The sequence below is a fragment of the Aspergillus pseudoviridinutans genome, assembly GCF_018340605.1.
Source record: "Aspergillus pseudoviridinutans IFM 55266 DNA, scaffold_3, whole genome shotgun sequence".
Taxonomy (NCBI): domain Eukaryota; kingdom Fungi; phylum Ascomycota; class Eurotiomycetes; order Eurotiales; family Aspergillaceae; genus Aspergillus; species Aspergillus pseudoviridinutans.
In genome coordinates this window covers 2,595,076-2,617,610 of record NW_025091283.1, presented here as the reverse complement: position 1 = coordinate 2,617,610, position 22,535 = coordinate 2,595,076, and the positions used below count along the sequence as shown (strand labels likewise).

General features: G+C 49.2%; 9 protein-coding genes across 9 annotated transcripts; 7 read left to right on the top strand and 2 right to left on the bottom strand.

Annotated features, from left to right (window-relative positions):
* Positions 1-247: 247 nt before the first annotated feature.
* Asppvi_004636 (uncharacterized protein) lies at positions 248-958 on the top strand (the record flags this gene model as incomplete). Its single annotated transcript, XM_043300584.1, has 2 exons — positions 248-416; positions 504-958. 2 exons carry the CDS (start codon positions 248-250, stop codon positions 956-958), a joined length of 624 nt encoding a protein of 207 aa, XP_043156519.1.
* A 33-nt stretch (positions 959-991) lies between these two features.
* Asppvi_004635 (putative serine/threonine protein kinase) lies at positions 992-3,839 on the top strand (the record flags this gene model as incomplete). Its single annotated transcript, XM_043300583.1, has 4 exons — positions 992-1,218; positions 2,044-2,402; positions 2,485-3,330; positions 3,397-3,839. The coding sequence occupies 4 exons, from the start codon at positions 992-994 to the stop codon at positions 3,837-3,839; spliced, it is 1,875 nt and encodes a 624-aa protein (XP_043156518.1).
* Positions 3,840-4,226: 387 nt separating this feature from the next.
* Asppvi_004634 (putative AMP-binding enzyme) lies at positions 4,227-6,511 on the bottom strand (the record flags this gene model as incomplete). Its single annotated transcript, XM_043300582.1, has 7 exons — positions 4,227-4,354; positions 4,437-4,716; positions 4,795-5,841; positions 5,904-5,939; positions 6,016-6,163; positions 6,236-6,306; positions 6,371-6,511. 7 exons carry the CDS (start codon positions 6,509-6,511, stop codon positions 4,227-4,229), a joined length of 1,851 nt encoding a protein of 616 aa, XP_043156517.1.
* A 705-nt stretch (positions 6,512-7,216) lies between these two features.
* On the bottom strand, positions 7,217-8,548 carry Asppvi_004633 (SET domain protein; the record flags this gene model as incomplete). The annotated part of the gene is made up of 1 exon (XM_043300581.1): positions 7,217-8,548. One exon carries the CDS (start codon positions 8,546-8,548, stop codon positions 7,217-7,219), a length of 1,332 nt encoding a protein of 443 aa, XP_043156516.1.
* Positions 8,549-9,225: 677 nt separating this feature from the next.
* On the top strand, positions 9,226-11,907 carry Asppvi_004632 (uncharacterized protein; the record flags this gene model as incomplete). Its single annotated transcript, XM_043300580.1, has 7 exons — positions 9,226-9,312; positions 9,375-9,443; positions 9,509-9,542; positions 9,608-9,754; positions 9,811-11,046; positions 11,101-11,537; positions 11,590-11,907. The coding sequence occupies 7 exons, from the start codon at positions 9,226-9,228 to the stop codon at positions 11,905-11,907; spliced, it is 2,328 nt and encodes a 775-aa protein (XP_043156515.1).
* Positions 11,908-13,196: 1,289 nt separating this feature from the next.
* Positions 13,197-14,913, top strand: Asppvi_004631 (uncharacterized protein; the record flags this gene model as incomplete). The annotated part of the gene is made up of 4 exons (XM_043300579.1): positions 13,197-13,217; positions 13,311-13,925; positions 13,989-14,123; positions 14,185-14,913. 4 exons carry the CDS (start codon positions 13,197-13,199, stop codon positions 14,911-14,913), a joined length of 1,500 nt encoding a protein of 499 aa, XP_043156514.1.
* A 283-nt stretch (positions 14,914-15,196) lies between these two features.
* Positions 15,197-15,891, top strand: Asppvi_004630 (putative nuclear distribution protein RO10; the record flags this gene model as incomplete). The annotated part of the gene is made up of 2 exons (XM_043300578.1): positions 15,197-15,428; positions 15,485-15,891. 2 exons carry the CDS (start codon positions 15,197-15,199, stop codon positions 15,889-15,891), a joined length of 639 nt encoding a protein of 212 aa, XP_043156513.1.
* A 1,368-nt stretch (positions 15,892-17,259) lies between these two features.
* Positions 17,260-18,705, top strand: Asppvi_004629 (uncharacterized protein; the record flags this gene model as incomplete). Its single annotated transcript, XM_043300577.1, has 1 exon — positions 17,260-18,705. One exon carries the CDS (start codon positions 17,260-17,262, stop codon positions 18,703-18,705), a length of 1,446 nt encoding a protein of 481 aa, XP_043156512.1.
* A 2,429-nt stretch (positions 18,706-21,134) lies between these two features.
* Positions 21,135-22,262, top strand: sho1 (osmosensor SHO1; the record flags this gene model as incomplete). The annotated part of the gene is made up of 4 exons (XM_043300576.1): positions 21,135-21,272; positions 21,346-21,501; positions 21,552-21,674; positions 21,744-22,262. The coding sequence occupies 4 exons, from the start codon at positions 21,135-21,137 to the stop codon at positions 22,260-22,262; spliced, it is 936 nt and encodes a 311-aa protein (XP_043156511.1).
* Between the last annotated feature and the right edge of the window lie 273 nt (positions 22,263-22,535).

Here is a 22,535-nt window from a genome sequence, read left to right as displayed (position 1 = left end):
AGAATGCCGAATATCCATCGTCTGGCCGTCTGTGGGCTGTTATTCGCTGCTGGACTGATGACGGCGGAGACGAAGGGAATTTGCCCGCCCGCAGCGTTCCGCAGTGCTTCTTGGGAATTACTCGAACTGGTTAGTCTCAAAAGAGCTGCTGGTGGCTCTCTTGGCGGCTCTTCCAACACCACTTCGTCATCTTGGCCTCTCTTTGTCACCGTATGTTAGTTCACCGCTTATTGGTTTATGTGCAGACATGCCTCATTTCCCCAAGGGTACTGGATTCGAGATGAAGTCAGACGGCGCACAGCGGAACGTCAAGTCCAGCTCAGTGCAACCGTCCCCTGCCATGAGAGCGAAAAACCGTCGCAAGCGCTATCTGGACATGCATCCGGAGTACTTCTCCGCTGATCTCGAGCTCGCCGGTCCGCTTGCTCTATCCTCGTTTTGCTTAAGAGACTGATGGCTTCTTTGGATAAGAGGCCTCATAAGCTAATATTCAGCTCCTGTAGACCCGTTGCTATACGATCGACTAATCCGCCGGTTCCAAACACCTGCAGAAAGAGAAGCCGAAGGGAGAGCGAAAGGGTTTTCCGGTATTCTTCAAGCGGACTTGCAACGCTCGGAGGCCAAGCTTGATGCTCTCAATAATCCTAACCCCCATGCGATGTTCAGCTATAGTCGTGGTCCAAGCGGGGAGATCATTGCGGAGGACGCAGACGAGATACCCACAAGCAAAGAGGAAGCTGAAAAGCTGTGGCGCTGGGAAATGACGATGCGTTTCCTGAAAGGGGAGGACTGCGACTTTGACTACACACAAGTTGACGAGAACGATGAATACGACGACTGGACGGAGGAGCAGGAGCGTTACTTTGACGACGAAGAGCCTGAGTGGATAGTTGAGGAGACTGACGATGGGAACATCGAGTCGCGCTTGCAGGGAGAGACAGGCATACAGGATTTTTGAACGATTAATGACCCTGAGTTGTCGCCTCTGACAATGAAGTTCGAGCAGTCGGCCGGGTTTTCGATCGATCCAGGAGCGGAAATCGCCAGGCTTAGTGACTCCCACATCCGTGTGCCGCTCGCAGGCTCGCGCAAGGCTGGCAATCAGCTATTTAAGCTGGAAGCAATGGCATGCACTTCCAGCAGTTTGCAGATTCTCGAATCGGTGCTGCCGGGGCTTCTGACAGCGTTGACACCAGCAGAGCGGCCTCTGAATACATGGTACGGGTATTCTATTCCCGTGAAATGCTATAATCGCATCTAAGGGCTTGCTGTGTGTGGTCGATATCTGGAGTTGACCAGTTGGAAGAACGCTGAAAATTTCTTACCTACGCATAGGCTCATTTGGTAAGACCCGGGGATAGTATGAATACCTCGATTCACTGGACTTCGATCGTGCTCTGATCATTGGACAAGAATCGTCGTCTTGACAAGATCGTACATGGCGCCTTACGCTTCGCTGACTTCAACCTACCTACTCCATGCTTCAACGAGTCAGCTAGCAAGATATCCGATGCACTTCCTAGAAAGCGATCGATATTGCGCTATGTTCACCCATTCTGTCAATATATGCTGAATAGTCAGCCATGCATATTTGATGAGGAAATGCGAGCATAATGTCGTGATGCCGTGTCTTAGGCAAGCAATATGACTCTCAAATGTCGGTGCAATGATGAGATAACGTCCCTGAGTTGGCGGCACGACTTTGCCCACCCTCACCTCATCCATCTTACTCTTTTCCTCTCCTTCCTCACCTCTTTCTCCCTCGCAGTTACCTTTGCGGTTTCCTGATCATTCGAAGAACAAGACTTCGCTACATTATACTTTAATACATTTATTCAACTCATTCCCTTATCAGTCTGTTACTGTTTGTTCCTTTTCTTGAGCTACTACAGTACAAAACACGACTCAGTCTGAGTGTTCATTGCCTTTTGGCAGAGGAGTGATGGAAGGACATGAGCCAGGCTATTATTATCCCTTCTGTTCTGAAGAGTCAAGTCAACAGACCATAGCAGGGGGGATCCATACTGGACTCTCTGAGCGTAGCACCGAAACAGACCGTTTGAATTGCAGTCTTCGGCCATATAAGAGATCTGACGACGTGCCATGCTACTCGAATGACGCCGGACTCTCGGGGAAGGAAAGAAGTTCCTTGGCCCTCGATACATTGAAGACTGCGAAGACGGGGACCACAGCCTCCACATCACCTCAGTCGGTTTTCAGCTGTCCCCAGCCCCATTCACCATCTTCGTCATTTAGCAATCCGGCTCCCAAGCAAGCGCCGCTCAACCTCGCGTCTATCTCACTCAGAGGTCTATTTCGTCGTTTAGACACTAAAGTTAATGGCGTACACAAGTCGGCTATGCAGTCTGCCCTCGACATCTCCACTGAGAACGACGCCAATAGTATGTAAAACCTTCATTCCGCGAATTTGTGCGACCACTTGAGATTATGTTCTGCAAATATCTAATTCATCTTTCCACATAGGCATCAACGAACAGTGCGAGTCATCATCTTCGGGCGTAGTTAAGGAGACAGGTCGTCGCCTCGCTTCTCTGTCGGACAGTTCTCTGAGTCTCGCGAAATCTCGCACATGGGGCACAATCTCTGACCACTTCGAGATACCAGGCTTTTCGATTCCCTTGGACGGGAAAGGCAAGTCTGCGCTTGCAGATGCAACTCTTCCCGAGGCTCTCACAGTTCATAGCTGCAAACTTGATGACGAATTTGTCAACACCAGCATCATTCCTGGCTTGCGGGGCAAGGTCATCGGTAAAGGTGTCACGGCTACTGTCAAATTGATGTACGGGAAAGGACCCGCAAAGCAGCACTATTATGCGGTTAAGGAATTCCGCAGAAGTCGCAAGGAGAGCCTACAAGCTTACGACAGAAAGATCAAACTCGAGTTCAGCATCGCCAAGAGCTTGCATCATCCTAATATCGTGGAGACTGTTCGTCTTTGCTCCCACGCAGGCCGTTGGTCTCATGTTATGGAATACTGCAGTCAAGGGGACTTGTTTACAATCGTGCAACAACGATATCTTTCGTTCGAAAGTCAACTGTGTCTGTTCAAACAACTCTTCCAGGGCGTCGCATATTTACATAGCATTGGAATTGCACACCGCGATATCAAACTAGAAAATTTGCTCTTGACAGGAGACAGTCACTTAAAGATCACCGACTTCGGATGCGCCAAAGTCTTCAGAGAGTTCCACCGAGATTTGCGGTCAAATGACGGAGGATGTGCGGAAGTATTTGGTAAAATTCGCAAATGTGGCCCTGGTGTTTGTGGCAGCCTGCCATATATTGCACCAGAAGTTCTGGAGGAAGACCGTAAGTACCCCTGCAATCCTTTTGCTACTTTATGTTATGGTCTCCTAACCTTCGTTCGATCCCCAGGAAGCTACGACCCACGCTTGCTTGACATATGGTCTTGTGCCATCGTCTGCCTTGCCATGCTTCACTGCGGTACGCCATGGGCAGCCGCAGAAAAAAAGGATGGCGGGTATTCTCGGTATCTCGAATGGTGGGAAGAGTTCTTGAGAAGCGAGCCGGATGGTATTATCACAGGGGATGTATATCCTAAAATCGGGAAGTTCTTCTCGGATCTTCGCACAAAACCTCTTCGGCGTCTTATCCTACGGATGCTCCATCCTATCCCAGAGAGACGAGCTACCATCTGCGATGTGATGAACGATCGCTGGGTCAAGAGGATTGAATGTTGTTGCCCCGAACCAGGCAAGCCGTCTAATTGCTTTGAGGAAGTTGATGGCATAGTTTATCCGAAGGTTCACAATCATCTGCCCCCAGCGAAGAAAGGCTTCTTCCAGCGCTATATCTAGCGCGATGCTTGCATGTGTTATTCGAGCATCTTTCTGCAGACTGTTCTGCAATCCTCTCGTGTTTTGTACGTGTCACGGCTTTAAATATTGTCTTGGTATTGATTTTGCTTCGCCTGCAAATAATGGTTGCGATTTTGAGAATGGCTACTTGCTTTGTCTCGGTACAGAGAAATTGCTATAGTTGGATTTCAGGCATTATGTCAATATTTCTGTAATGATATCCAGATTATTCGGTTCCAGTCAGGACAGCGCTTACGATGGTAAAGATGACCTAGGAATGGCAAAGAGGATGTTCAATCCGAGAAATACGCTCCTGTAAGTCCTCTATTGGAAAACGGTTGTTATCACTCCAAAGGTTGTATAACAACCTCAGTTCCTCTCCGGCGTCTAATTAGCATTGCTTTGCTCTTTCAAAATCCTGATGGCAGTCTCCTTCAGCTTGAACTTCTGAACTTTGCCGCTCGCAGTCTTGGGGAAAGAATCAGAATGTGAAAGGAAGAACACATATTTCGGAACTATTAGCAGGATGTTTCTGGTTAGCATATCGAGATTTTCGTAGGATGCCTTGCCACTAGGTGAAAGGCAAGAGATGCTTACCGAGGTGGTTACTCAGTCGCTCGCGAACCCACTCTTTGATCTTGTCCTCGGTCACTGTCCTGCGATCCTGCTCCTTGCAAATGATGAAAGCAGCCACCACCTCGCCATATCTCTCGTCTGGGACACCAACAACGGACACATTGGCCACGCTGGGGCAGGTAAGGAGACAGTTCTCAATCTCTAGAGGGTGAATGTTCTCGCCTCCTCGGATGATGAGATCTTTGATACGGCCAGTGATCGTGATGTAGCCATCTGGTGACATGGACGCTTCATCGCCAGTCTATGATCCTCAGTCAGTCATCCTGCTACCTTACGGTGCCTAAAGTCTAGGAGCACCACCTAGGGAGGGGTGGCGCACATGCATCCAGATCTTCCCTTCCTGATCTGCGATCATCACTTCGGCGGTCTTGTCTGGATCGCCCCAGTACTCTTTCATCAGTAAGTAGCCAGACACAGCTAGCTCGCCCCGGGTGTTGATGGGGAGGATCTTGCTTCGATTCGCTGGGTCGACAACCTTGGCTTCAACATGAGGCATTAGTCTACCGACGGTACTAATCCGTTTATCTAATGGGTCGTCGGTTGCTGTCATAGCTGAGACAGGGCTAGTTTCTGTCATGCCATAGCAGATGGTTAATTCTGTGAGGTTAAGGACCTCATGCAGCTTCTTCATAAGTGCTTCCGGGATACTGCTACCAGCAGCGATGCCTGTCCGGAGAAACTCAAACCCTTTGTATTCCACTTCGCCGTCCTGAAGCAGGCCGAGCTCTTCAAGGAACATGGTAGGCACACCATATAGGGCTGTACATTTTTCCTCCTGCACGGCTTTCAGAGCGGCACGGGCGTTGAAGGATTCCGTGGGAAATACAATAGCGGAGCCGTGAGTAGCGGTTGCCATGTAGCCTAGAATACATCCAAAGCAGTGAAATAAAGGTGGAGGACAGCATACAATATCCTTTGCGGTTAACCGCATTCGATCACCAATCTGAGCACCATTGTTCAAGATTGAGCGGTGGCTCAGACATGCCGCTTTGGGCATGGCGGTGGTGCCTGATGTAAATTGGATGTTCACTATATCATGAGGCCAGAGGTCCTGAGGGGGCAGTGGATTCGCATCAGCGGTATTATCGGAAATGACCGACATGAAAGGCGTCAGGCTCCTGTAGTCAGACCAATTAACTCTGCCGGAAGAGTTGTCAATAAAGATAACGTTCTTCAGTGAAGGCACCACTGCGGACTCTAGTTTTCCGGTATAGAGATCTTGAACAAGATGCTTGAGTAGTGGGATATTGCTCCGGGGTTCTTTCCTCGGTAAGTTGGACTCAGCACTGACGATCAAATGGGCGGCTCCAAGGTGGCTTAACGCTGAGATGACCTGAGTTGCATTAAAAGAGGGATTAAGCGGTACCTGAAAGGCGTGGTTCAGCGGACAACTGTTCATCGGAATCGGCCGTTGGTGTTGGAACATACCAGGATGGCTCCGAGTTTGAACAATGCATAGGTTGCCTGCAAGACTCAAGTGTTATTAATCTCCAGCAACGAACGCAGCTCATGGGAAGTGCCTAGAAGACAGACGACATACAATGGCATACTCTGAGGAATTTCCAAGCATGACGCCGACACGTTCCCCTTTCCGCACACCCACAGATTCCAGTCCCCGCGCAAGGGCATTACTTTTGGCATCCAATGAGGCGTAGGTCAATCTGTGATTCTGATGCTTTGATATGACACTTTAAATGCACGAGAGTCAGTCATGTTGCTCAAGTCTAGCATGATCGATCTGCGAGATCAAGTTCACGTACGCTTCCCTATCGCCATATTGGCTAACAATACTGGCGAAGTGGTCTCCAACAGTAGAGTCAATCAAAGGTGGCTAATATCGAGATAACGTCAGCCTGCTTCAGATACTCACTATTAACCCCATAATGCGCACTCACCTCCCTTGGTCCACAAGCGTAGCTCTGAGTGAGCAGCCCTCGTCGTGCTGAAGGCACTTTTTGGAGAGCCCTCAAGGAGAAGCCAATCCCCCAGTTTTGACGAGGGAGAATCCCCGCGCGACGCACGGGAAACATGCGCATGCTATCGATAGTTCATAGCTCTCGCGAGCTGAGACGAGTATAGAATCCGAGGCCACAGTGAATCGCGCCCTCAGCTGTGCTGTACACAACCCCTTCCTCCGGGCCTGTCCTGAGGGCTAGCAAGATACAATGCTTCTCTATTCTGTTCACTTCGATTGAAAGACTCCTCCTCAAGAATTCAATAGGATACTAATAAGCAGTACTGATTCATTTGAATCATGCAAGAATTAGGACAGTGTTCCTGGCTGTTTGGTTTCATAGTGGGTGAAGCTCCCTTAATGCTTCCCCCGCACGTGCCGGCTCAGCAAATGCGGGGTTGACGAGAGGTCACTGTTCCCGAGGAAAGCATTCACCCCTTGTTGACAACTAGTGAACTACTAGGTACTCCGTGTCGAGTAGACTAGTTTTACTATGGGGCAGCACAAAGGCTTCGGCCTAGTGGACTAAGCCCGGTTCGCTAGACTTAGACTATCTGAAGGCATTGCGATCTCAGTGGAGTCCGAGGCTAGCCGAAGCAGTACTCCGGAAACCAAGGCAAATAAATAAACACCAGACCCGCAACTTGATCATTAAAATACCTCTGAGTAGCAGCTCGATTTTATCCGAATAATAGTGGTGCTTGAACATTAATCCCAACCGCACAAACATGACAAGTGCCGTATAAAGTACAGAATCAATGGACTAACGAGAAAAGTTGATGAGAATTCAAACCTCCGTCTCCTCTTCAGTGGCATCCTGCGAGCGACAACCAGGTTCCCCGCAAAGACACTTCCTATTCTTCCAGTAGCCTTTGCCATAATCAACAGTAATCTCCTCGAAAATGTCAATATCCCTGACTGCCTGGACAGCAACCATGATTTTCTTGCCAACAGTCATCTTGAGAAACTTTGTCGACGGCTTGCAAGAATGGTTAAGGTACCGAGTCCAATTACCGTACCGTTTCGCCGATATCAAAGCCAGTGGATGACCTTCAACCATCTTGGATTCGTGCAGCAGAGCGTAGACACGATCATCCTTGTAATCTACAGGCCGAAGCTCCCCGACATACTCGTCGAGGATGTCTCCCTTCTTGAATCTGGCCAGAGCCCGTACTCCAATTCCTTTATGAGGGTAGTTAACAAGTTCAACCAAACACGTTGCAAGAGTCGGGCGAGATATCCTGCAATTGCATTCGCGCTCTGCATAACAGAGATCGCAAGGTCCGTCGCGGTCGGGAACGCGAATCCTGGGGTCTTTGTTGTCGTTGAAGTAGCTGGGATTGAATATATTCCCGTGGTTGATGTTGATCTGGTTGTGTTCTTCATACAGAGGCCTTCCAAGAGAGCCATTTGCAATGACTATTTGATGAAAGTGCTCCTGAGCCAGATCGAGCCTCGGAATAAGTGCTTGTTGGAGCCCTGGTATCTGTTTGTCCGCATGTTTCAATAGCTGGCCTTGCCAGTCCAAGCCTCGCGACTGCGCAAAGACGTCAATGCTGGTCCGGTTTTCCCTGATCTTGAGCATCAAAACTGCCCATACCACTTGATCTTCTGTATAAAGTGCCAACCGGAAGGCTTCTGAGAGTGCGCATATGGCCAATGTCTTCCAATTAAATTGTCGAATGAATTGGCCAACACGATGTGCTTCCTGCGTCGATGTGTAAGCCCAATCGTGACCGCTTGTCTGGCCTACCTTCGCAAGCATTTCCTGGTGAATAGCTCTGTCTAATAGCCAGCTTGCTTCTTGATGTTGAGTTTTGTAGAAATGTAGGTCCGGAAAGCGTCTGATACGGTTCTGCATGAGGTACTTGCGGAGCCAGCAGAGTTGATGGATGTCGTAGTACATCGCAGCCAGAATCTCGTGAACCAGCTCCTTCACACGTATTACACGCATTCTTGCCATCAGCTCGTCATCTGTGTCTTTAGCTGGAACGTCTTTCTCAGGAAGACCTTCTTCATTCCGAGGAAGCTGGAATCGTACTTTCTTGAACGTCCCGGGCTCAGGTCGTTCTGACAGATCCTCCACATAGTCGTCGGACGCTCGTCTCTTCTCTGCCATTGTGTCTTGTTGCTTACCTGAAGCCTTGAAATCGAAGCCGATGAATTATTGCAGAAAGAGGACGAGATTTGATGTTGTTGACTGCCAGCTGTAGGATTCAGTATCAACGCCCAAGATGTTGAGCGAGCGTTGAGGGAGAAACCACAAGGGATTAAATGTCAACTCCTATGGTGCATAATATTGCAGCTAAAATAGAAGATTGAATATGATCCTTGGAATTGTGACATTTGAAACATCTATCATTCACATGGTTCTTTGAGTACCCTTCACGTCCATAAGGACAGTGAAAAAGAATCTCCTTTGTTCCTATTCTTATCATCGCGTTCCCAGTCTAGGTTTTATGGATTTTTCCGAAATTGGGCGATTCTTTGATCGTTTCTTTCATTCGACTGGAATTTTCCTTGTTTCTTTATGCGAAAGAGAGTTAGCTGTGTGAATGTGATTTCTTGTAGACCCAGGCGGCTTCAAGATTGCAATGGGACGTGGGCTTGGCTGACGGATGTCATGTGGTGGGGAAGCTTGACTGGAGACATCCAAACAGACAACTCTCCACTTACTGCCTCCTGGATTGAGCCCTCGTTCTTTTCTGATCTCATTGCTTTTTACTAGACGCTGGTTGCCCTCGTCGCCAATTCTTCGTCTGCAATCATCTGCAGTTTCTGTGTGCGAGCTACGGCATGGCCTCCGAACCGTCAGAGGAAGCTATCACGAACTTTGTGAACTTCACAAGCACGTCGCGGGAGCATGCAATACGATTTCTAAAGGTGAGCAGATATCATGGCCCATCCTTCTATATTTTTGCACGCTGACATCAGACACTCTGCAGGCCAACGACCTTAACTCGAATAAAGCTATCAACGCATACTTTGAAGATCCAACTCCGCCCCAATTAGAGGTGACTCTTGGAGATGATTGAGGTTTTATTGGACTGAGACTGATCGCGGACTTGCTACGCTCTAGCCAGGTAGTTTTCAACATGACGAGAGAATACCCTGTATGTCCATACCAACGCCCACCGGATATTAGCATAGCGGCTCTGCTGACAGTCCGGCCTCGCAGCCTTCCAGATTGAACAGTCAGACCCTGTTGTCGGAACATCCTCCGGCGTCCCTCCTTCGCGCCCCCCGTCGATGTCGAATTTGAATGAACAAGCACAGGCCGCGCAGTACCAAGGGCATAAAACGGGCCCTGCCCACAGCGCTGCAGGTAGGGTGCTTCACTAAGGATGGCTGCGCCGCTTCGCTGACATGGTCGATCTTCAGGTGTAGCGGAGGTAACAGGTATGACACTTGCTGAACAGGAGGAGCGTGAACTTCAGGAAGCAGTGGCAATGTCATTGAACCAGAACCTGGGGCATCAGGAGATGGGAATCACCAGCTTAAATCAATCGAATTTCGGCAAAGCTACGCGGGATCACTACGACGAAGGCGCATGGGCAATGACTCTTTTCAATTCCAGTGCGCAGGAGGTCATCATCAGCCCGGACCCGGCGGACCGCAGAAGAGTAGCTGACGAACCAGCGTTCCTTCGCCCATCCCACGATAATCTGTACCTCGGTGGGCTCTTGACTATCCTGCATTCAATCCCTTTGGCGCGAGAGGCTCTTCTTCTACGAAATAAGGTCCTCCCGAAGTACGGTCATGATCCGCAGTGGTGGAATGGTCAGCCGATCAATTTGCCTAAGATAGTTACAATGCAAGATGCGCAAGACGGTGACACGGCCTGGGACGACATCCTTTACGAAACTCAAAGACTTGTTGCTTTTCTAGATGCGACAAGCCGCGCATTCGGTAGCGTCGATGCTCTTTCGAGCCTGAAAAGCATGGTATCTTATGACTCTGAAAGCGGCATCAGTCAATTCTTGGAGAAATGGCAGGAAGCCGCCATCAGAGCGGATCCGGGAAACCAGTTGGCAACAGTGTTCTCGTCAAACGCATTCAAGCGTCCCCTTTCGGTGTATGACACGCCAATCCAAAAAGAGTTCTTTATCCTTGACCCTTTCGTGGAGGCCGATCATGGCCAAACTCTCTACGATGTGCTAGATCGGACCATCTGGTCCGACAGACCAGGTGAAGAGCTAGATGATGTGTGGCTCGAACATGTGGCTGAAGTTTTGATGATCAAATTGGATAGCTCCGACTCGGCGAAATCTGTGGATGTGAAGATACCGGCGGTCTTCTACCCGGATCGGTACCTCGCCACTTGCAAGGACCTGGCGCGTGATTTCCGTGCGCGACGGCTTCAAGTTTACGAAGAGATTAACAAGTTAGAAACATTGATGAATCGCTTCTCTGTCTCGAAATCGGTCTTTCATAGAGGGCTTGGATCTAGGGAGATACTCGAGAAAGCGGCCGTTGCTGCTTCTTTCACTTTGCCCAAAAGTCTTGCCAATGGAGTAGGTGACTTGACTTTGACACCGGAAGCAGCAAACGCCGAGGCGCAAAGATTGGCCGGAGAGTTGAGAGATCTCTCAAGCAAAATCGAAGACAAGCTGAAACGTAAGTCCTTACAAGTTTTGTTGTCATTGCTTAAGCTGACAATGTACATTGCAGAATTGGAGAACAGGAAACAGAAAGCTGTCGAAACGCTTCGGAACTACTCCAAGTTCCTCACTGAACCTTCGGAATCACCTACAGAACCACCACAACATCGGTACACTTTGCGCGGCGTGTGTACTGAGCCACATATAACTTATGTCCTCAAACCCGTCACATCCCACAACTCTGAGCAAGCGTCAGATTTACAGCCTAGCGCAGGCGATCAGTGGCAATGGTGGCGAATAAGCTTCTCTACTGACGATGCAAAGGCCCGACAGGCAGAGAGGAAGGCGGCAGCAAGCACTGCCGATGTCGTCGGGTATACTGCGCGCAAAGTTCGAGAAATTGAAGTGCTTCATGCTGCTCGCGAAGAGTCCAAAAATGTCCTCCTCGTCTATGCCAATTCTAACGCGATGAGCATTCAGGCTAATCCGCTGCCGGCCGAACTTCAAGTAAGGCAACCTCAACGATGGTGTGTGGAATCTTCGGCTGACCAAAGTGTAGGCATTTGTGGATGCGGATAATCAGGCATTCGAAGCGGAATTTGATGAAGCAGCCGCTGGAGATCCCATGGAGGGGCAAATTCCAAATGCAAACACTGCCTCTGGCGAAGGCGAGTCTCCGTCTCGACTCGAGGGACAAGACCACCAACCGGCGACTTCCGATCCGTCAGCCAGTAGAAAGGTGAATGTATTTGACTATGAGATCCCGTCTTTCGATGATGAGATGGAATCTGGGCAGGAGATGCAGGAAAGGGGCAGACCGGGTATACTGAGCGCACCTGGGGCTGTGCAACCATCCCGAACTATGGATTCAACATAGATGAGAGCAAGTGGTTGAACGATTAAAGAACACGCCTAGAAGGAGAGGGTTACTCTGCATGCGATAGTCTATTGTCAACTTTGACGAATTATGACTGATGAAACAGATCTACTTGGTCGAGAAATTTAGGAGTCAATCCATGGTATTGTTACAACACAGTGTTATGTTCAGTCAAAGTGGTGTGCACATGGAAATGACAGTCCTACGAATCTCTTTTTTGGCCCGGAGTCAACCAACGGACCTTATGCTGCACACCTGCAGCTTCAAAGGCCTGCGCAAGTTCCTTTCCAACTTGGGCAAACGCCGCCTAGACAAGTTCATTGGAACAAGGACATCAAATTTCAGTGCCTGCAGCAGCCCGGCACTAGACGCACCGTCCATAGTTATGGGCTGTGGCCTGGTCGGCAGCGGCACAACAGCGAAAGCAAAAATACCTTTCTTCCCGAGGTTAGCGTGGTGATTTCCAAAGGCCCCATGCCCTTGAGACACCAGGGCGACTCGCCAGATTTTCCGCATCGTTAACTATGGTCAAGACTTTTGTGGCCATGAGAACGCGTTGGCCCAACTCCTCGAGGTTATCTGGGCGGTCCTCGTGGGTGAGCTGGATGGCGTCGATCGGCGGAAGCTCCTCTTAAGACTAAGCCGTGGGACTCAGTGTTCTTGAGCAGGGCGATTCTTGTGTCCCATTCCGTCCTTCTAGGGTAAAGATAGGGTCTGTGAGCAAGGTTATGCCATCGATGTCGATGATGGCCGTTGCGGTCCGACGAAGGTGATATTTAGAGAACTTGTGAAGTTTGCAGGGGCCATGTCTTACTTGGTCTGGTAGCAGAAGGAAGCGGGTGTCGACGCTCGAAGGTTCATGTGGAAATAGAATGATGCTCTGGTGCTCTGGGTGTACATGAAGTCACCGAGTATGCCGCAGGCGCTGGTGTTTATACAGATTATAGTAGCAATTTCCCGGAAGAGCCTCGCACAAGCGCCGCACCCTTTTAAATAGATGCAAGCTTTGCACGAGAAGACGCTCGGGGGCTATGCGCTCTTTCTTCCGAAATTCAAAAAAGACTGTCGTGATGATATCGTGCATTCTGTAGCTTGAGTCAAGTCAATTGACAAACACCGTTAACCAAATACGGTTAGTGGGTGCCAACTGGGCATCCATCAGCTCATGCATGCCTTTCATGCGGAGTGCCATGTGGGATTCCGACTACATTCTATTGACTAAAAGTGTTGGTTACTGGTCGACAGAACTTTATCTGGCCTAGTAATGTCCTCGACGGGTGGATAACGTCATGAAAGTCAAGCAGAAGTCAGTATGCGGAAACTGTAGACAGAGGAAATTAGGGGTAAGATTCGCATGATCTCTTAATGGATTCAAGCCGATACTATAGCTCTTTATCTTTTAGTGCGATGGGAAGCACCCGGAATGCAGCCAATGCACACTTACGGGGCGCAAGTGTCCAGGTTACCCGCAGGAGTGGACGTTCGTCCAGCAGAGCATACCTTCAACTAAGGCATCGCATCAAAATCAGATCTCGCAGAATGGAGCTACTGGCGGGTCACATTCGCGCCAGGAATCTGTCAAGAGTACCCCTCCGCAGCAGATTTCGCATGACGCCACTGCTCAGCATAGTTTCGCTACTATAAAGATTCCGGGTATCATTTCGGCTTCACCAGAAGAGCTGGCCTTTCTTGTGGTCGAAAACTACATCCCAAAAGATGACCTTCCTTTTCTGTCTTATGATTCGAATAGAAATGGCTGCTCACGGCTCTGCGGCTCCTGGGTTGAGGTTCTCCCGCGTCTTGCCAATACCTCGAGTCAGGAAAGCGTTTTCTTCCTCTCGCTGAAAGCTCTGGCTTTTGCCATTGCTTCCTGCAAATATCCTCACAACGTCTCGAATCTGGACGCTACAACGGTTTATTCTGCAGCGATTTGTGCATTGCGAAGGCAGTTGGCGGCCGTAAGCCAGCCATTCAATGCAGAAATAGCCGCCTCTATCATGTGTCTGAGCTTAGCTGAGGTGAGGATCTTTTATTTCAGAAGGGTACCGGAGCGATGCTAATCAGGAAATATTCATATATAGTGCATGTTTCCGGGAATGGGACCGGGAATCTCAACCCACATCAAAGGTGTGGGTCAATTGATGAAAGCCCATGGACCTAATCATTACCAGGCCGGGTTGCTGCACAAGCTCTTCGTGGGGTTCCGACCTCTCCTCGTTAGTATGATTCACGGTTAATGTGTAGATAGAGTCTATCAGATGTCTGACGCATGTTAAGGTCATCGACGCATTTCGCTTTCGCGAGCCAACCTTTCTTGCTGAGCAGCAATGGGTATCTATACCCTTTGCATTTTCTAACACGTCGCTCATGCAGGACTTCTTGAGTGAAGTCGCAATTATCCCGAATTACTTGCACGCGGTTGACCAACTCATGGCCAACCCAGGCGACGGCTCAGCTGACATTGTCACCGAAGTTTGTTTCGCTTTCGTGGAGTGGATCAATCGACTTGAGCAATGGGAGCAAATGTTGGAGCGCGAAGAAGGGGCTCCATACGAGATATCGGCCAAAGGAGAACACGCAGCACAGGCGATTAATCCTGGCATTACAGGCCACACTCTCTGGTATCCGAGCGTTAACATAGCGAATGTGTGCACCCACCTCTGGGCTATTCGCATTGTTTGTCTCAAGGAGATTGACAAACTCAGGGTGAGATTTAGCAGCATTGTTGAATCTTGTATACCCGCAAAGTTCTGCAGTGTGGAATATCGGCAGAACCTAGTTCTTACTCGCTCGAAGCGGATCTGCCACAGTATGGAGTACCTGCTGCAGGATGAACTGAAATTCTTCGGACCGGCTTCCACTGTTTTTCCTCTTAAAGTGGCTTATGACTCATTCAGAGAGTGTGGGAGGGGTCAGGAGGTGTATATCAAGTTCTGTAAGTCTATAGTCAGTCGACTTGACGCGAAGGGGCTGCGCTCGATACCTGCTGCTATCTATGCGCAATGAAGGAGCTCTGCAATTTCTAGGAAGACGTTTCAATGTTTAGTTTGGCGTTGCCTTGTTTACTCCCTGTCGATTAATAACAGTACATTAAACCACAAACGCCGAAAGGTCATAAACATTCATGAGTTCGATAGATAGTGTTTGGCAGCAAAGGCAGATAAACAGTGGGAGTCTCGCTTGTATGCTTTGTTTGCATCATCATACCCATTCTCCACCATCACCAGAGCATTAGCTCCAAGATCAAAACACATAACCCAACCATCAATTGTCACCTGCTTCCTATAGAATGGCTCTTGAAAATGACGCGGTAGCCGGAGCTACAATTGAGCTTCTCGAAGCTCGCCTCCAACGACTCACCTACCTCCTCACAGGCGATGCAAGCTGGACCGGCACTCCCACCGCGCCCTCCAAACCAGCCTCCCTCGACGATACGGTCTCGCGGCGCCTCCTACGTCTAGAAAAGGATCTCGAGAACCTCAGCAGGAATATCCCCGCTGTACGAGATGTTCTACAGCTCCGTAAGCATTCCTCCTCTCTATCTTTAAGATGAACCAAACTAACAGGACCGGATCAGACGATCGCTTCCCCGACCTCTTCCGCCCGACACCTCCGCAATCGGTTCCGGAGAACCTGACGACCCAGAACCTCGCCTCGATTGTCCTTTCGTACGCGTCCGCATTCCCCGAGACCGCGTCCAGACTCACTTCGTTAAATGACCTGCCTGTCCCGGATGCCCAGGCGTCGGCGTCTCTCGTCCAACTGCAGCCGCGTCTCGATCAATTGGCTCGTACCCAGGAGGAACAGGGGCGGCAGATATCTGAGCTCCGCGTGCGCACTGCGCGGGTGTTGCAGCGCTGGTATGAAGTTGGGCTGGTGGGAAGCGGCGAGTGCTGGGCTGAATGGGAGGGACGGCTGGAGGATGTAGAGCGGGAGGTGAAGAGGGAGGAGGTGGTGAGGGAGAGAAGGGCGAGAGAGATATGAGGCCGATTGTGTGTATTGTTTCTTTTGCGGCTTGAGTTTTGACTTTCTATGATACCATTCTGTTGTCTGCTGGTTGGACGTTTTTGTGTTTTAGGCTGGTTGGTTTCTACAAGTTGAATCCGGAGCTCATGTGGATAGATTCAGGCCGTCAGTTGAACGTTTTACATTCTTCTGTTGGTCCATCATATTTACTAATACTGCGACACAGACACACTGACATGTTCGCTCAGAATAGACAGCCAGATCTCTTCGAGAGATGAGGGAATGAAAAGTGGCTGTCCTTGGTAAAGGGAGCGAGGCTGAATGCCCCTGTCAACCGTTAAAAGTCTTCAAAAAGTCTGAAGGTTTGAGCTAACTGGCCTATTACTTTCAGTCTTGCTCGCTGCGGTACGTTTTGCGGTGTAGTCAGTAAGAGAGCTTTGAGTTTCTTCTATCCCACGGTTTTGATAAGAAGCCGGCTATGACGTGTCGATGAATGCAGGCAGGAAAATAATGAATGTCACCAGTGCAAGCCTGGAGAACAAGGGCCAAAGCCTCTTGCCGAAAACAGCATTATTTCCTACCCTCCATGTCAGGGTCGCTCTTTTCCGTCTGTTACGTATGCCCACATCCATGGTTTTGGACGGGCTTGGCGCACGTCATAGAACAACTCATGTACTGCTGCAACCTGACGAACGGTCTAGGTCAGAGTGAATCCAAGTCCGGGTAGTCACAGGTACTATCTGAAGAAGCAGGGCCATGATCCTTGAAGAACAATTGCAGCAGTGTCATATGCAGTAACTACCTAGCAATTGCCAAGGAGCCCAACAAGATGGCAGAGATGCTTGGCCGTACCTTGATTGCCCGTTCGCTCAGGGTCCAAAATCCACAGTCCTCTTGACGATCCCTCAACGGCCTTTGCTCGGCTTGATGCTTGACCTTTCCCTCTTATATATCTGAGAGTTATGAAGCACAGTAGAGAACATCCGCATCTCCCAGTCGCACTTCAGATGTCTGCAGTTGGCCACCGTGGCGGTTACACTGCCTCACTAGAGTAGGACTTCCAAGTGTGCGGACATCAATTCACGTACCCAGGGTCTCAAGCTTTGAGCCGTTTACAGTCTACCATAGGAACTCCACAGACGGACCAGTTGCCACGAAGCTTACTACTCCCATAGCCCAATCCATATCCGGAGTAATCGACTGCCTATCATACCCCGCGTGTCGCGCCTCAGAATGGAGTATGGTCATATAAGGATTGATTCGCGCCCGCCATCCTAAGAGTGTCATATACGTCAGTTACCGGTTGTGAATTACACCTCGGATTTCAACGAAGCCCTGATCCTGGTTTTGCTATTTGTAGAGCAGTCAATTTCTCAGCTTTATTCCATGCCGAAAAAGGAGACGGGTGAGAAGCGATGCAAGCGTTGTACACAGAAGCCCGCGGCCACGAAGAAAACCCTCCTGGTGGATGAGATCGGTGAAATCCTGAGCCGTCAGCTTGATCATCCGACAAATACTGTGGATATTTCATCTGGTAGCATCAGTAGCGGTAGCAGCTACACTCTCCATGATGCTGTCCAGGGTGAAGAATGTGTGCCACAGATAAAAAGCGCCAAGCTGCCCGGCAGGCGGCACTCTGTATCCTCCCCCAGCAAACAACCTATATCAAGACCGACTTCGCAAAGCACACGTCAGGCGTCTGCAGCCATATTCACACTTGAAGATCTCGCAGCTGTTCGTGCCATCGAGAAATTAGCGACAAGGTACGGGCGGGTCTCCCATATGAGTGTTCTCGACCCTAGGTACAAATTCTTCGTGAATAGAGCGCGCACTGCTGCTCTGTCGTTCAAAGTGCATAACAAAGTTGCGCTGGTCATGGGTGATCCCCTATGCGAGCCGGACTGGTTCGCCAATGTCCTCGCAGAATTCAAGGAGTACCGGAGGAGACCCGGCTGGAGTATCGCATTCATCGGTGCCAGCGAAGTGTTTACCGAATACGCTAAAAAACATGGATGGACGACCATCCAATTCGGCGCCGAGCGCGTGCTCAATCCCATGACCAATGATGTATTGAACGAGAGAGCGGGGAAACGCATCATCGTACAAAGCAAGCAACTGCTCAATCCGAGCAAAGGCAACATCTCGTTGGGTTTATACGTACCGGCGCAGGGTGAGGATCTGGATGTGCAGAGGGAACTGGTCAGGGTTTATGACTCATGGCGTGAGAAGCGAAATTGTGCTCCCGGCGCAAAGGCTTTCATCACGGTGTATGACCCTTTTTCAATGCCGGCCCTGATGATGTATATCTACACCAGAGGCCCAGATGGTGTAGCCAACGGCTTCGCGGCCATCCGACATCTTGGTGCCAACCAAGGATACCACATTGACCCTTGCATTGCAGCTCCTGGAGCGCCCAGAGGGATCACCGATCTGTTAATCGTTGCTGCCATGGCGCTCTTGCACTCAATGAGAGTTTCGTACCTCAGCCTTGGATTTGAACCCTCGGAATCACTGGCTGACATAACCCGACTGTCGCCTCCGATCGAGAAAATCACCCGAGCGATATACAAGCGTACATTCAAACAAATGCTTTTTCAGGGAAAACAGATGTTTCACGAAAAGTTCAAGCCGGATGGCTCGCAGGGATCACCGCTTTTCGTCCTTTTTCCCGCTGGTGCTCCCAGTCTACGACAGTTGGTCGCTCTTTCCCGAATGTCGAATATCAGCATTCGAAAGCTTGTTTTCGCAAGGTCCGGAAAGAACTCGGATACGCTTATGCCTGTCAAGCAAAAGATCGAAGAACGAAGGCTTGGGATGGATCGCCCAAAGTGAGATGATATATCAGTGGTCGCGTTCGATAGCCAACGCACAAGGTTGCTGACAGTTTCGCTGAAAAGCTCTCCAGGCGATCTATCGCTGGGTTTCGCATTCAACTCGCCTGCGAGTATCAACAAGCACAACTTCACAGCGAGCCTCGGAGCTGAATCAACGAGCCGTGCTGTCCGGATTGTCCTGCACCCAGTTAGTGCACAGAGTTCCCTTGTAGGATCTAGAACTTGCAGTATGGAAGACGACGATCATGCTAAAATCTCGGGTGGTTTGACCCACCATGATGATATCTAATGTCAAGAGTCAAATTTCCTCGAAATTAATATGGATCTAGGGAAGATTAAGTCCATTCGCAGTGCGTACGTTTCGTAGATTAACGGATGCTAATCCTTATTTCGCTGCTCCTGTGTCAAGCCACTCGATGGATACCACTGTGCCACACGCAAGGTCTAGAACCTTCAGTGCACATGCAAATTAGTTGCGCAAAAATACAACTGCTGAGGCTGAAACTGGAATGGTTCTTGTACTCGTTTCTTTCTTTTGCGCTTTGAAACTTTTTGCGTAGCTCGGTCGCTAAAATAGGACCCATTATTATTGTGCATGGTGCGATTTTGGCGCACTCCTAAATTTCCAAATTCCAAGATCTCATTTTGATTCATTACTGGGCCCATGGTTCCGGCTCAACATTGTTGGTTTCATATTTGATCTGCGAGTCTGTTGACTGTAGCTTGGACGTCGCAGAGCTACTCCATATATGCATTGCTGGTGTGAAGAATCCTGAAAAAAAAAAAATAAATTAAATAAATTAAATTAGCATACAAGGATAACCACAACGTCGCAATGACAAGAGGAAATAACAAAGGGATCATTGCCGAACGTGCGCTAATAATAACTACAGAAACAATGAGCATTGGTCACTGTTGTTACATCCACTTATTCCACCTACCCCAGCTGCCCCTCTTGGTGCTCCGTCAATTCGCCCATCTTCCAATCATGTCCTCTCGTCCTCCTTGGTCGTCGGACCTGCCAGGGGTGAAATGATACTAATAATCCTGTATTCCGTACCGAGAGGTAGATGAAAGAGAAAAAGGACCAGACCATTGAGACCAGAATCAATTCTCAACTTTCAAGAGTATGAGGGGTCTGTTTGCCTTGCGGAATGCATTGGCATGGCCCACAACCAGCATGGTTCCTAGAGATGATACTCCATGCAGGGCTGCCCTTTAGTTCTTGTACATACCTAAGTATTGCGACTGCACGGGTAGTACGATCCAAAAGTAGGTACTCTGTAAGGGTAGCCGGTAGTCTCTTATGTCTTAATCTCACCCGATGAACTCCGTAGCTGTCTTGGAAGACTACCAGGGCTCGTATGGTTTATGTAGGTCCCATAAAGACAAAGTAGTTGGTCAGTTATTCTACGTCGTTCTCTCGTGTTGACCTGAGATATCTACATAAGTCTCACCCACTTGGTTCCCACGCCGGAGAATGTACTACCGTAGATAGACTAGTCGACTCACTGATCAACTCTCCTTTTCCCGACCGGACACTGGGTCAAGGCTCTGTCTTTCATCCGTTAATCTCCATCTTCATCATTAACATCTTCTTATTCTATCATTCTTAGAGAAGTACTAGTGTTAACCAATCTTTTCTCACTTCGTACTGTCCTTGTTTCTTTGTTTCCACCTCTTTCTTCTTCTTCGACCTCCTCATCGATTGGTTACACCCGTCGATTTACACTCGTTCCTCACCTTGATTCTTCTATTATCTTTCGATTTTTCTTCCTTTCTTCCCACTAACGTTTCAAACACCACCTTCGTTCCCTACAGCCCGGTGCTGTTGTTGTCTCTCCGCGTCTCTGCAAGGGGTTCTTGCTTGCTTTCAGTTTCATACCACCAGCCTCATGCTAGATTCGATTGATCTCTAATTATCGATTTGATTCTCGGTCAATCCTCTCACGCCGACATCTGCACCAGTTTTCGTCATCGTAAGACATACACTCGCTTCTACCTGGATCGTGTCGCAAGGTACGATTACACGTCACCTCATCTTCATTTCCTCTCTCCCTTGTCATGACCCGATTCCTACTGCGTTCATTACGATGTTCTGTAGTCGACTCTCAATTGTACCTATATGTTCTTTTCCTTATGCGCATTTGCATTTCCATTTGCGTTGCGAGTTGTGACTGACTCTTTGCCCAGTGTCATTCTTTACTGCATTCAAGTCCTTCTCTTCACCTAAATCAACAAACAATTTCAATCGATATCGATCTATACCATCTCGACTTCACGAAAGAAATAACTTGTTAGAATATCGGCCTGCTTTTGCCTTGTCTCTTGTGATAGCTGTTGCATCACGATCGAGTCGAATTGAACAAAAATCGAACCCTCCACATCCAATCGCTTCGACGACACTGTATATAGCGAATACCGTTCATGCTGGCATATTCTGAGCATTCTCCGTCCTTTCATAAACCGAATACATATACGGAGCCCCGGAGAAGAATGGCGAAGTTTCGGGCAAGCAATATTTTAGGCGACCCATTTGCGCTCGCGACCATCTCCATCTCGATTGTACGTCGTCCCTAATGCGGATTATTAACGTGGACACTGGTGACTCGTGACTAATCACGTTCTCGATCTTTAGCTTGCGTGGTTGATCGCCTTTATCGCATCAATCATCTCGGATATTAAGACAAATTATCCCAATTACTCATGGTGGGCAGTCGCCTACATGTTTTGTTGTATTATCGGGGTCACAATTGTTGTTGGTTCGGACACCGGTCTCGTCTATGGGGTAGCGGTATGTTTCTCGACAGTCGGCGTGGGATTCTCGGCGCTGATGTATAACAGGTTGTGGGCTATCTATCAACAGGCTTAGTGCTGACCACTTTGGCGGTCAATACTCTGGTCTACGAAAGCGAATCCTCGTCGCAAGCTGCAGCTGCCGGATTCATCCTCTTGTCCATGGTCATTGTAGGTTATTCCTGCTTGACTTTCTAGCGGTCGCAGCATTCTCTCGTACTGTGAACTAATCATAAACAGGTCGTGTGGATATTCTACTTTGGATCGACTCCTCAAGCTACGCATCGCGGCTTTATCGATTCGTTCGCCCTCAACAAGGAAAGCAGCGGCGCGTACGGAAATCGACCCATGTCTACAGCTTTTGGTCATCGCCCAGAGACAATGTCGACAAGCGCACCCCAGATGTACACTTCCGCCCAACTCAACGGCTTCGAAACGTCGTCTCCGGTGTCAGGTTATCCTGGTGGTGCTCCCGGCTCAGAAAACCGCAGCTCCTCCCAGCCTCGTTTCGGCAACCCATCTGCCAGCAACGTTGCTGGGAACAACAACGGTCAGGACGAAGTCCCACAGCCAACAGAATACCCGTACAAGGCAAAAGCGATATATTCCTACGATGCCAATCCTGAAGATGCCAACGAAATTAGTTTCAGCAAACATGAAATCTTGGAAGTGTCGGATGTCAGCGGCAGATGGTGGCAGGCCAGAAAATCCAACGGAGAGACCGGTATTGCTCCATCGAATTACCTGATTCTGCTGTGATTCGGTTGGAGCGCACTTTTTTCCCTTTCTTGTTCTTCTGGTCATTCCTACTTTTGTCGCCTTTCTGTCGCGAAAAGCTTTCGTATTTGATACCCTTCGAGTAGTATCACTCGGCCCGAGATCTGGTTCCGCGAAAAGATCATGTTATGTCTGATGGTTTCTTTTGGATTCTGCTTTATTTGTGGCATCCCGTTCTAAGTGGTGCGTTCGTTCAGTCTGCTTTCTATCTCCTTCAGCGGGCATCTGCGCGCTTACCATTCATGGTTGTCTTCC